The 13,477-nt window shown below is 50.5% G+C and overlaps 1 protein-coding gene across 1 annotated transcript in view; it reads right to left on the reverse strand.

Moving 5' to 3' along the window:
- LAMA5 (laminin subunit alpha 5) overlaps window positions 1-13,477 on the reverse strand; it is a 79,706-nt gene that overhangs the window by 29,207 nt on the left and 37,022 nt on the right. Inside the window, 16 exon segments of the mRNA XM_010722429.3 lie at window positions 308-464; window positions 707-806; window positions 1,478-1,583; window positions 1,983-2,035; window positions 2,531-2,630; window positions 2,839-2,891; window positions 3,069-3,206; window positions 4,700-4,834; window positions 5,782-5,916; window positions 6,315-6,452; window positions 6,810-6,950; window positions 8,229-8,291; window positions 8,613-8,747; window positions 9,179-9,269; window positions 9,797-9,915; window positions 10,761-10,876. Of these exon segments, the coding sequence (XP_010720731.2) occupies window positions 308-464; window positions 707-806; window positions 1,478-1,583; window positions 1,983-2,035; window positions 2,531-2,630; window positions 2,839-2,891; window positions 3,069-3,206; window positions 4,700-4,834; window positions 5,782-5,916; window positions 6,315-6,452; window positions 6,810-6,950; window positions 8,229-8,291; window positions 8,613-8,747; window positions 9,179-9,269; window positions 9,797-9,915; window positions 10,761-10,876 (1,780 nt within the window).

Raw genomic sequence — 13,477 nt, forward strand, 5'->3', positions numbered from 1 at the left:
GCCACAAGGAAACCCCGAGACAGTGTTTATAGATATCCATGTAAGCAATCACCAAGCGACCACCTCTGTCTAACCAGATTAGGATATCAGGGGACTCCCAGTTTAGGATCTTTCCCCTCATCAGTCTGTGCCGCCCCCAGAACTACAGGAAATATCTCCACAAACAGGCTATATATACACTGTGCTGTTTATGTTGGCTGCCACGTGGCTCTGAGAGGCGCTTGGGGTAACAGATGTGTGCCAAAAACACGTCAGCTTTCTGCTGGCCGCGTCCTCCCCAGGGAGAGCTGGGCTGGGACCAGTGTACCTGGATGGAGGACATCTGTGCATATCCCCGCCAACTGAAGCCCTCAAACTCCAGCGGGTTGTAGCCGAAGCGCACAGCCCGGCCGGCTGGCGTGGTCCCTTCCTCCAGCTCAAATTTCAGGTGGTGAAGGTCAGGGAAATAATGATCCCGCACGGGTCTGGGGAAGAGAAGGAATACCGTTACTTTTACGCGGAGGGAAAGGCTCTGTACTCACCTAGCTGCTCCCCCCCCAGCCCCTTTCGCCTTTTGAGCTGCTAGTTTCAGACGCTTCACGCCTTCACTGCAGGCAGGAGGACACCTCAGCCAACACGTGGCTGCCATCCAGATGACCGGGTCCCCATGCAGGACACACCAGCCCCAAGGGATGGGCATGATGCAAGGTCCCGAGGTGCAGCTTACTGAGTGCAGGTGGGCCCACGCGTGTTCTGCCGGCAGCGGCAGGCTCCGCTCCGCTCCTCGCAGGACGGCCCCAGTGACCCACCGACATCGCAGCGGCAGCCTGTGGGCAGGAAGCGCCTGTTTACATTCCCGCCACGCTAACGAGCTCCTGGTCCCTAATCAAAGGCGCACCCCAGCGGGTGGGGAGGCCAGGGCCACTATTTTTATTCCATTGTATCCGTTTTCATATTGGCCTCAGCCCCGCTTGGATCAGCTCCTCTTCCACCTCAGCGCTGAGCTATTTGCAGATATCCAACGGCTGCGGGAGAAACAAGGTCTGCAAGCCCTCAGCCCTCACAGCCAGGCACCGGCACCACAGCGGCCTTGTTCCCTCTTCCCAACCCTTCCGGGACTGTGTGGGCCAGCCGACGGCGGCCGGATCTCCTCCTTCTCCTCTTCCCATGGTCATGATGGAGAGCAGCCAACCCCACGTGTCCGTGTCCACCTGCTCCCAACAGGAGGAAGGGGGACAGCGGCGAGGACACGACCACCAGGCTTGCGTCCCTCAGCCTTAAGGACCTTTGTCCACCAGTGGTAAAAGCATGATTTTGGGTTTCCAGATACCCAGTAAGATCCAGCACATGTTCTAGGTCACAGTATGCTGAAAAGAAAGGGGTGGGACATCTGCTCTTTCTCTCCAAGGCCACCAATCAGTTGAGGTATGCAGACGCTTGCTCCAGGTTCAGCCCGTGTGCCCCCCTCCTTCACCTGACATGTGAGAAGGGAACTCACCTTGGCAGCCAAAGTAATTTGCGTTCTCCATACTGAAGTAGCCATCTTTGCACGCTGAGCAGAACTGGCCACAGGTGTTTGGTTTGCAGAAACACTGCCCATTGCCCTAGGAGAGAGCAGGGATGGGAGCTGATTCCCTCTCATTGCTCCTCATGGCCGAGCATTACTCAGCTATGTGGGTTCTAGTCAGAGGTGCTGGAGGAACATTGTGAGTTTCATGCTTCCTGTGTGTGGGTGGGCCAGATAAGGGCCAGATAAGTGCAACTGCCCGAAAATTCAGGCAAACAAAAATCCAAGCATCCTGGGCCAGACCCAGAAATATTTAGGTGCCTAATTTATGACAGGTCTTAATCCCACATTGTCATGCAAGCACAGATTGTGGTGTGACCTTTGAGAGTTCAGCGTCAGGATGGGAGTCTCCAGCAGCTGCTGGGAAAGAGAGCTGAAACACACCCAAGACAGCACAGTTTCAGATGTGCCTGGAGGCAGAGAAGAGCAAACCCACCTGCTGACACTCTGCAATTCCGCTGATGGTGCCCTTGGTCTCACACTTGCAGCCTGGAGAGGGGAAGATGAACAAGAAAGAGCATTCAGCACCTAAGAAGATGCCTGATGGGTGATCATTACCCACCATACCAGAGGACGCTGCCTGGGATAATAGGACCTGAAAGCTGGTCAAGTAGAGAGTAGCAATGCACAAGGGTTCACTTTTCATTTTGGACAGTTATCATTACAGATACAACTGTCAAAGACATCTGACAGTTTTCTTCACATTGGGCCATAAAAGTCTAAGTGTGCAAGGTCTTCAGGGAGAGCCGAGGACTCATTGCACGAGCTCTGTGTTCCACCCCAAGCAAAATGCTCTGGGCTCTAGCCTTTCCCATCTCCAAGAGGTGCCCCGGGTACCTCCAGCATTGACATATCTCATGGTAAGAAGGAAGGAGAGGTATCACTTCCATCCAAAAGTGGTGGCCCCCACTGGCTTCAGTTTGAACCTTGTATCATTACAGTGTGGAAAGGACTTTTTGGGTTGTGCATTTGCCATTTCCTTACTCGTGCAGCCATAAGGGTTATCTGGAGTCAGGTTCCAGTACAGGGGCTTGCATCTGTCACAAGCTGGGCCTTCAACATATGCCCGACATGCACAGGAGCCCTGGAGAAATGGAGGAGAAAAGAGCAGGTGAGAATTTACGTAACAGTGGCTGAACATAGTGCCTGTTACCCTAGAGTGAGCAATGGCTGCTTCTAGAACTGCACTTCAGGAATGATTTGGCCCAAGTGAGAAGAAGAGGGTCATGCAAAATAAATAAATAAACAGAATGACCTGCAGAGGTTGGGCAGGTTCATCTGATGATACTCACTGGGGCCAGCGAGGGATCTGCAGTCACTAACCCAGCTGGGTTACAGGAGCCCACTAGAAAAGAGAGGCACAAGGAAGGATTTATAAAGAGACAACTCACATCCTGATTGCTCCTCAAAGCAGTCATTTCTTCGCTGACATAGCCGTTAGGGAACGACATCCCATTTACCAGCACCACACCACGTCCAGGACCCCAGGGTCCCTGTCCCAGGAGGAGAAAGGAGCTATTACCTTCACAGTGTGGAAATCCATAGGCGCCCGGCACACAGCTGTCACAGCGCAGCCCCGTCACTTTGGGCCGGCAGCTGCACTGCCCCGTCTCCTGGTCACACGTGCTGTGCAGAGAGCCCTCCCTGGAGCACTGGCAGGCTGCAAAAGAGGAGAGAGGAACTGCTGGGCTTGCAGGGCACAAAGACTTCTGCATTCAAGGCCTCCCTTCAGCAACCTCTTTTGTCTGCCTGACCTTCACCATCACTGAAGTAGTCAAAAACAGGTTATAAATAACAAATGCACTCATTCTTTCATCTAGTAAAAAAAACAAAAAAAACTTTTAAGAAAAACAATGTTTTCACATTTTTTATCAGAGCCATTCACGTACATCTATGTGTTTTTCAGTGGCGGGGGGAGAAGTTTTGGTTAAAGAAAAAGGGGAATGTGTGATCTCATTCCAAAAAGGTCAGCAAGCAACGACAGATTTGCAAAAGCTCATTTGCACCCAGGCCCCAAGGAACAATACTCAGCCATGATGCATGTGGGCAGCAAAGGACCATGCACTGCCATGGCTCTGCTGGGGGCAAGGGCAGAGTGACGCCTCTGTGCTTCCTGCACAACCTGCTCCTGCAAACCACACAGCACTCCTGCTGCCATATCACATGAAAGGTCAACAAGCTGCCCCTGCCCTCCTGGCACAACCAACACTCCTCAATTCCCTGTTCTGATGCCAAAGGGGACATGGGTACAGCAAAGCACTGTTAATTAAACAACAGATTTTTTTAAAAGCCAGGTTTTCGTCTTCTTTCCCTGCCATGATTCCTCTACTTCCCTGCAATCTGGATACCGCTTTAGAAGAGAAAAAAAAAAGAAGACTACTGAATTCCTATGAGACCATTTCAGCCATGCCTTCAGCCTCTTCAAAGGCATAATGCCGGCATCAGCAGTTGCAAGGAGTGCTCTGCCAGCTGGCTGCAGCTCAGGCATCTACATTTAGTATGGTGCAAGAGGGTGACGATGCTCTTTTGTAGCTTCAGGGAAATGGTATCACAGATTATTTTTTAATGAGCAGTAAATTCTTGCTGGGAGACATAAGAATACATCTGGCTTCCAGTCAGGCTGCCAACAGGAGGGAGACGGGGACGCTGCCCGGAGCTGGAGAGGGCCATTCAGAGTAACCAGAACTCAGCCCTGGCACCAGCAGGAGTGATGCAGTGCCCAGGGAAGTCACTGGAAAGCTCTCTCCTTGAATTTGGGGCTGACATGAAACCCCAAATTCTGCTCTTTCGGAGAGGGAGTCTGAACCTATTCATTATCTGTAGGTCTGTTTCAGAGGCCATATATCCAGACTGAATTTTATTTCCAACCAACCAGACAGACCCGAGCTCCTGCTGTTAGTGACAACGAGCTTGGAGAGACAAAACTGCACAGCCTCTGGGGAAGCATTCCTTAGAGATGTTTCCTCATTACATAGCATGCCTATCGGATGAGATAGCCAGGTGAACAAGAGAATTGCTTCCTGCTGCAAGAGCCGGTTATATTCATATATAACCCTTGGAGCTGCATTTCAGAAAGGGAAACCATTACTAAGCCAGTAACAGCAGCTATTCCCTTTCCTCCCCTAAGATCCTCTCACAACAGTGGTTACTCACGTGTGCAGCTGGGGTACCCGTAGAAGCCCAGGGCACACTGGTTGCAAGTGTGCCCTGCAAAATTCACATGGCATCGGCACTGGCCAGCTGGGCTGCAGTTGTTGTCCACAGCACCCCGGGAGTCGCAGGAGCAAGCTGGAAGAACAGGACTCTGATGAAACACCTGAACCATGGCCAAGCACTGCTGGTCTGAACTGTCAGTCAGTCCCACAGGGATTAGTTATTTATATAAAAAATGAGTTCATTTCTTAATTCCGCAGAGAGATGGGGAATACCTTCATCTAGAGTCAAAGCCATACCAGGAAAATGACCCCGAGAGGTGGTGAATGTTTTTTACAGCCTATTCAATGCACCTTTAGCAAGTTAATGCACAAAAACATGCGTCCAACCCATCAGTTTAATGTTTTTGTTGCCCTCTTTTTTAATTAAAAAATATATATATAAAAAAAATTGCTTCTTATATACATTAACTATGTTATATGTTTTATATATGGTACCACGCAATTACTGTTCACCCAGTGCAGCCCAGACAAGCCAAAAGGTTGGAGACCCATGAACTGAAGAGAGACAAGAAGGTGTAAGCTGGGACTTTCGGTCACAGCTGGGGTGTGATGAGGAAGTGTGACTAATAACAGTTGCTCTTCCACCAGGCTTTGGCATGATCCATGACCTCCAGAACAAGCTTGCCAAATTCTTACTGGAAGTCACATGGGTGATGTTGAGAAGCATCAACATTCTCCAGAGAAAGGCATGTTTTGGGGAACGTGACAGACCAGCAGGAACTGAGTGTTAATGCTCATTAAAATGTCCCATGTGAATAACCCAAACTTGAGGCACACTCCAGCAATTTTTACTGCTGATGCACTTTGAGCAGGGAGCTGGGTGGGCTTCTCTGTTCCGCATTCAGCTGCACATTTTCACTAGGAAACCACCAGACGTGGTCCTCAGCTGCCTTGCCAGCACGGCTCCAGCTTGTTCTCCTTCAGTTGGAGCAAACAGCTCCCCTGACAGGTGTTTTGGGGAGACAGAGTGCCCTGACTCGAGGCCATTCCCATCCCTTTGCTGCTGCCGCAGGTCCTTACCATAGCAGTGGGGGTAGGAGTGGTGCCCAGAGCTGCACTGCTCACACCGTGGCCCTGTGAATTCAGCCCTGCAGAAACATCTCCCAGAGGAGTCACAGCCTCCTGGCAGCGTCCCAACAGCACTGCAGCCACACACTGCAACAGAGGGAAAATACCTTCCAATTTCCAGGAGCAAAGGTTGTGACACAACAGGGCTTTTTCTGAAGCTCTTGAACAGCCACATAAGCATTCAAGCTGTTGATCTCTGCCTATTTTTCCATGTCCTCCAAAATGCCCACACAACCACCTTTTAGACTTCCTCCAAAATCCTACCAGAAGACACTGGCTTTGCTATAACATCGACCCTACAGCTGGCAAAGGCACACTGCTGTTCTCACACTGACTGTCACTGCGCTACCCTTGTCTTGGGCTCATCTTTGGGCATCTTTTCTCCAGTAAAGCATCCGTAAGCAAGGCAGAGATCATCTTAGGGTATCGCTGCACACCGGTCCATTCATGGAACCCACCCAGCCCTGGGGAGCACAGATACTTACACTGGCACAGGGGGTAGTTAAAGTAGCCAGGAGCGCACTGATCACATGAGTGCCCTTCAAATCCTGTTCGACACAGGCACTGTCCTGTCTCACTGTCACAAGTGCCATCATACTGACCCGGGCCAGAGCACTGGCAGGCTGGAAAGCAAAAAGGGCACTAGTTAATAAACAGCTTCTTAGTGTTTTCCCCTCCTAAGAACCAAACTCCTGCTTCCTCTGGGCTGGAAACTGGAGAAACCACAGGGGACAGAGCTGACAGCAAATATGCCCAGCCCAGAGCTCATATCCATATGGAATTTCTCAACAGCCCCCCAGGGCTGCGAGGACACTAGAGGGTCACGGCTGGGTGGAAAATACCAGCAAAAGTCCTGGGAATTTGTCACTTGGAAGTGAGGCTGGAGAATTCCTTTCTGCAGAGTGAGATGAGTGGAGGGTGGGAAGAGGCAGGAAGGTGAGCAGGGGAAGGCGTGGGGCTGCCAACCCTGAGTCACTCACGCTGGCAGAGGGGTCCATAGTGGCCTGGAGTGCACTGGTCACAGTGTGTCCCTTGGAAGTTGGGTTTGCACACGCACATCCCCACCCGAGGGTCCTTGCGGCAGGCATTGCCTTCTGTCCCACCGGCATAGCAGTCACAGTCTGCAGAGGGACACAACAGGCAACATGAAGAGGACAAAAGATGAGATTGGCTATCAGTTGATCTCTGTTGCTCGGCAGAGGTCCATAAGGACAGAGAAGGGGATGCAAGACAACAGCTCACAAGGTTTTCCCCTAATAACCTTTGTATCAGATGCAAATGTTTTAACTAAAGCCTGCTTAGGTGAGCAGCACAGCTGGCTCGTGGGGTCACAGAATGGCTGGGAAATCTCAGCATCACACAGTGTGCAAGATGCTGGACTGGCAGCAGGGCAATGTACAGAGCAGACAAATGCTGTCAGCACAGCTCACTCAGGGCTGATTTGGCGCAGCACTGCCAAAGAGCTGTGCACAAATTACCGCAGATTTCAGCTACTAAGGGTGGGGCTTTGGCTCTTTCCCTGCTGAATCCAAGCCCTTCTCCCTGTTAGGGCCCTCGTCCAACTCAGCAGCAGTATGGGTGATGGGCTGAGGGAGGGAAGTGCAAAACTTGTCCAGCAAGCAGAGGGAGGGGGAGGCAGGGAAATGAGAAGGGAAGTGAGAAATTCCAGCTCAGGAAAGAAAAACTTGCATGTAAGATACAGGCAGTATCTTACAGAGTTTAGAGTATCAGAAGGAAGTAAAAGGTTATCTGCAGCACACTGGGGAGCATGAGACAGGGGAGGACACAGTGGGAAAAGAGAAGAAAAAGGACAAAGGAAGAGATCAGCTGAGAGGGGTGATTGTCAGACAGGAGGGAGATAGAGGGGGCATGGCTGAGAATTCCAAATAACAGAGAAAGCAACGTGAAGTGAGCAGCTGTCTGCACACGCTTTCCAGACACTTGCAGCAGTGCTGCTCATGGCTTTGTGCACAGGGGCTGTCAGCACAGACCCACTGTGCCTTCCAGCCTACAGAGAACGCACAGGGTGCATGGCAGGACAGGTCTGCATCAAAACCCAAAGGCTGAGATCAGGGAGAGCACAGCTTGAATTCCAGCTCAACCACAGCCCCTCCATGATCTTAGGGTACTGCTTATAGGGAGGCCAGAAAGGACATTTCCTCATGGTTTGAACCTCAGAAGAAAACACACAGTTATGCTCTGAGTTTCCCTATCTACAATAACGGGATCGTAAAGCTCACTTTCTCCTACCCCTCAGCTGCCTCCTTTCTCAGAACCACTGTGTGTCAGGCTTGTCTCTTACAACCTACAAGCTCTGTAAACTGAAGACCTGAATTTGCTTTAGAGGGCATGATAATAGCAGGGTGATTGCCAAAGACAAGGAAAATTGCAGTGCTTACTTATTATCTGTCCTGCAGGGAGCACTTGTTCTCCAGTATCGTTATAAGCAAAGGCTGGAACAGCTGTTTGGAGAAAGAGACATTGCACAGGTCACCACACCACACCACAAATCAATTACAGCCACTCTTAACCCAGGCTCCTGAATGATGTCTTTTTCCCTCCTGAACAGAAAGTGGGAGATCAAACATTAAACCCTCTAGTTCCGTCTCAACCCACATCAAGCCCAGGCCCATTCACATCTGTGGGAACCACTCCTGGGACAGGAGTGCCAATGTGGCATGGGATAGAGAGCAGCCCCAAACAGGGTCCTGACCGATCCTATAGCTGCTGAGTCTAAGAGGCCCTGGACTTGGCCACCACACGGCCTCTCTCTCTGTACTTACGGTAGCAGTGGGGGAAATCCAGGTACCCCTCAGCGCAGGCATCGCAGTGCTCCCCGGTGTAATTGGGTTTGCAGTAACAGCGGCCAGTGAGGTCCTCACAAGTGCCATCGGTGAAGTCGGATTTGCAGTTGCAGCCTACAGAGGGGACAGCAGTGCTCATCACAAACACAAAAGGGGCATTGCTACAATGCAGTTTCCAGAAGAGGCTCCACAAATTCTTCAAATTCTCTCCAAAAATAAGGAGTGTGATTTTGCCTCTTCAAAACGAGTCTGACTTAGAGGAATTGCTGCCACTGTCCCTGTCACACTGTGCAGTCCCAAGGAAAGCAGCACAACCCTGACTTGCTCTTGCAAGAGTCCCCAGGTCCCCTGGAGAGGTAGCAGTAGCATTGGAAGGCTCAGGGGAAGGATGCAGGGTAGAACACCACTAGTGACAGCCACCAGACCAAGCTGGGCTCCCCATCAGGACAGACACAACCCACTGCTACCTGGAGATCACAGGCATGCATCCCAGGGTCACCAAGCACAGGAGGGTGTTTATAAACTGCAGAGGAAATCACACTCACGATAGCAAATGTATGGAGAGTCGATCGGGTGGTCAGGGGAGCGGTAGTATCCTGGGATGCATCTCTCACAATTAACGCCAGTGGTGTGATGCTGAAAGATAGAGGGTGAGAGGGGCATGAGTTCCCCTGCCTGCAGGAATGGGTTCATGCTCATCTGTCAGATTTCCTAACAGGGTCCAGAGGGAACGACTCGGGAGCACACAGAAGACTTAAGTCTAATCAAAATTCCATACACTGATTTGAAAGCAAAGCGTTTCCTGTGTAAACTCTGTGTCCTTGCATAACTCCAGCTTGAGTTCCAGGTTCCTATCTGATCTCAAGCCCATTCTACTTGCTTCAGTTGGTAAAACATCCTGACAGCTTTGGGCTAAGGAGAATGGGAGTGATGAGCTTTCTTCAGCAAAATGGTACAGCTAAAATGTTGCTGCCCAGGTGTGCTCTTCCTATTACCAGAGTATACTCCTTTTACCTATGGCAAACAGACCAAATTGCCAGGGAGAGACCCTAATTATGATAACAGAGGGTGAGGGCACAGAGCTGCCGGTGAAGCTGAACTCCAGGTGTGACTGCAGAAACAATCACAAGGATCTGCAGCAGCCTTTTCCAGCATTGTCCTACCTGACAGTCAATGCAAACACCTCCTCCTTCATACTTGTCCTCGCGACTTTTGCTGGCTTTGTGACGATCCACCTCTGGGTCGTAGTAGCAGTCGTAGGCATGGCCATTGCAATTGCAAGCTGAAAACACAGGTTTTAGCTAAGTCACCAGCCTATGGGAGTCCTGGATCTCAAGATATTAACTCCTCCTGGTGGGTTTGATACCAAATGGGTTATGTTTCAGTGAGGAAGGTTGCCTGAATGCATCTGGGAGATCGCCCAAGCTTTGGAGCCCAAAAGCACAGAAGAAACGGCTCTGCCACAAGGCTGTGTTTAAAACTGAAAAAAGCATAGCAGGCGCAAAACCAGGACAAAAGTATGTGCAGGCATGTAGAGACGAGAAATTACCCTGCTTTGGGGCCTCCAGTAGTCTGGTTTAGAGGGCAACATTCTTGCTTCTTTTATCCCACCTGTGAGCTTCAGCACAAGGTGGGGGTGCTATCTGTACAGCAGCAGGACCCAGCCCTGCCGTGCTGCCCTGCCTTTCTGTGAGATGGTGCAGTGCAGCTATGCTCTGTGCTCTGCACTCCCACAGCGGCACAAATTCCAGCGTCGGCATTTACCAAAGGTTTCTCCGGACAAATAAAGATGTCCTGTATGTAAACAGACCCAAGTGCAATTCATCTTGCGGACAGAATTGAGCAATGGGACTCGCCTGCGTGAGCCCTTGGACAAGCAGGAGGAACCAAAACGTGATTAGAATCATAGCCCTGTACAGATCTGAGGGCGAGCCTCGACTAAACAAAATTAACCACCGTGTAAGCTGTGCTGCAGCTGTGCCAGCGAGCTGCACGTCAGCCAGCGCTGCGCACCACTCAGCACGCCGCTTGGGTGAAAGACTTCACTGCACTGCAATATCAAGTGTGGTCAGTCTGTGCTCTGTGAAACAGCTGGCAAGAAGGCGGCCAAACCCAAGCCTGACTTACGCTGGCATTCGTTGGCACTGTCGGCAGTGGCAGGTTTCCACGGGAACTGGTTGAAGCCAGGGCAGCAGCGGTCACAGGACCCGCCGCAGGTGTTGTGCTGGCAGTCACACTGCAGCCTGCAGGGGAGAGGAACAAGGCATGGGTTTGTTCTCCAAACGTTCTGGAAATAAAGGCTTCTAAAACACTTAAACTACTTTTTTTTTTTTTTTATTTTCACCTGAGCGAACACTTCTCTTCCAGTATCACCACGTCCTTTCTTCTCCACCTGCCTTACTGCTTCACTTTTATGTAGTAGATGAGGAATAGAACAAATCAGCGTGCCACTGCTGAATCTGCTCTATAGACAAACATGAGGCAGCTGAAGGAGTAGCAGAAGAAACTGGCGCTAAAGCAAACCAGCACGAGGGAGCTGCACGGTGCAGGGACAGAGAGATGTCTATGCAGGGCTGGTGGGGAAGGGATAAACAACAGCCCTGACTTGCAGAGGGACACAGGGCCATGTGTAACCTGTCTGCTCCTCCAAGTGTACCTGTGCTTGCGAGAGCGGAAGGCCCCCATGAAATGTGAACTGGGGCTTTTAGCACGTTTGCTGTGAGCTGCCCCTCCTGCTCTCTGGGCAGTGTGGGTAGGGCTGTGCAGGACAAGCAGTGGCTCCCCTGGTGCCCGGTGAGAAACTGCAGCAGCACAGCGATGGATCTCATCCTGCTCAACCACAGCGGTGATTCATTAACATCAGTGACATCATCCAAAAAACTTCCACTTAGCAGAAGGCAATCCCCATCCAAGACAAATGCTTTCTGTTGTATTAGACTTATGGATAATACAGCATGTTCCAGCTTTTATCTGTGCAATTACTCATTTCCCCTCCGGGCTTGCCTGCCACTCCCATCTCTCCCTCCTCTAATTCAAAAGCAGCATTTAAAAATAAAAGTATTTTTTTTAAACATTAGACACAAACAGAGCAGTCATTCTGGGTAAAATGCAGAGGTGCAGACACGCTTCCCAATGGCTGCAGTGAGTTTTTTTCCACCTACGTGTATTTTTAAGAACTGAGACCTGCAAGTGTGCGTACAGTGAACAGCTACACAGAGGCATGGGACAAATGAACTCATTTTAATGAAATATGGAACGACAAGAAAATTTGGGAAACATGGGCAGTACCCACGCTCCAGCACATTTGCTTCAGTCTGAGAGGCTGAGGCAGGAGGTCCTGGCTCTGCTCCCAGCCCCACAGGCAGACCTCCACATGCAGATGCCATGAAACGTGCAGCTGCACTCTCACGATGCTTCGTCCTTACCCACCATCCATACACTGGGCTGCAGCCAGGAGAGCCCAGGCTGCAAACCAAGACCCTGGGGAGCTGGCTGGAGCCTACGTGGTAGAAATGAGCTCCGAAGCATTCACCTTCTTCTTCCCTTGTTTTGCAAGGAGCCTCACTGGAAGACCAACCTTGGCCATGCCTCTCTAACAAACCCCTCGCACACCCCTCACTGGGCTGACCACAGCCCAACACCTCCTATGAAACATTTTCTTATGTTTTGTTGTTTTGTTTTTTTTTCCCCTTGGCAGCAGCTGGAGATGACGAATAAGCCCACAATACATATGTGTTAAAAAAGACAGTCACTGAGTAAGGGAACTTATAAACCTGCTAAACAGCACTAATCTCCCTGGCTGGAAGACATGGCTCCAGCCACACACCCCAGCTCTTTAACATCAGAGATGTTTGAAAAGCACTGGTTCAGTTCCCAGAATGCACAGAGATGGCCCTCAGTGACTATGCACACTTCAGATGCAGATGCAGGAACCATTTATTTAGTCTCTTTAGTTCAGAGTTAGCAATGACCTCTCAGAGAGCTCATCTATCACGGCAGCTTTACTGCACCTTGTGCTGAGTCTGTGCTGCTAATGAATTATGGACAAATGTTCATGAGCTACAATATTTACATGTTTCATTGATGGAATATATACAAGGAAGAAGAGGGAGCGGCTGCATTCACATAGCACACGTATTTCCTGGCCATCCTGCCATAAATATAAAACCACAGCCTTCCACTGGGATTGATGCTCAATAGCAGACAGTATAAACAGTTTTCTAGTAACTGTGTCACAGCTGAGAGTGGCATGAAAGTGCTGCAGGATCTGGGCTTGGCCAGGACATCAGAGTAGTGCAATGAGGAAAAAATGCCTCTTTCTCTTACTGCTTCTGATTGTACCTGCCACCTGCAAAGGGACCCGCAGGCTGCACAGAGGTGCCAGCACACCCGGTGCTTCCCTTTCAAAATGGGAAATTGCTCTTTCCAGTACTTTTGTAGCTTCAGGATCCATAGGGGGAAAGCATTCCCAAAGCAGCTGCATGCTAACGCACAACTCCTGCCTGGGCTCTCTGCAACACGCCAAGTCCTTGCTGATGCTTATCTCACTGCTCACAGTTTGCCAGCAGAAAGGTTTGTGCCCAATCCTGCGGGTGTTCACCTTCAACCCAAGAGAACTTGACTTCCCTCTGCTAAATTCAGCCCTTTTGAGCTCAGTGCAAACAGAGATGGCTGTGAAAAGCACAAAGGACTTAAGAGGAGTCTTTAGCTGTCCCCACAGAGTTGGTACTTGCACACACATGCACACACACACACTGGGACCAGACGTGCTGCCAACACAAAACATCTGGAAGCACAGGCTCCGTAATCTGGCACTTCAGAGAAGCTGGATAAACATTATCATT

This window comes from Meleagris gallopavo, chromosome 22, assembly GCF_905368555.1.
Source record: "Meleagris gallopavo chromosome 22, MGAL_WU_HG_1.1, whole genome shotgun sequence".
Classification (NCBI taxonomy): Eukaryota; Metazoa; Chordata; class Aves; order Galliformes; family Phasianidae; genus Meleagris; species Meleagris gallopavo.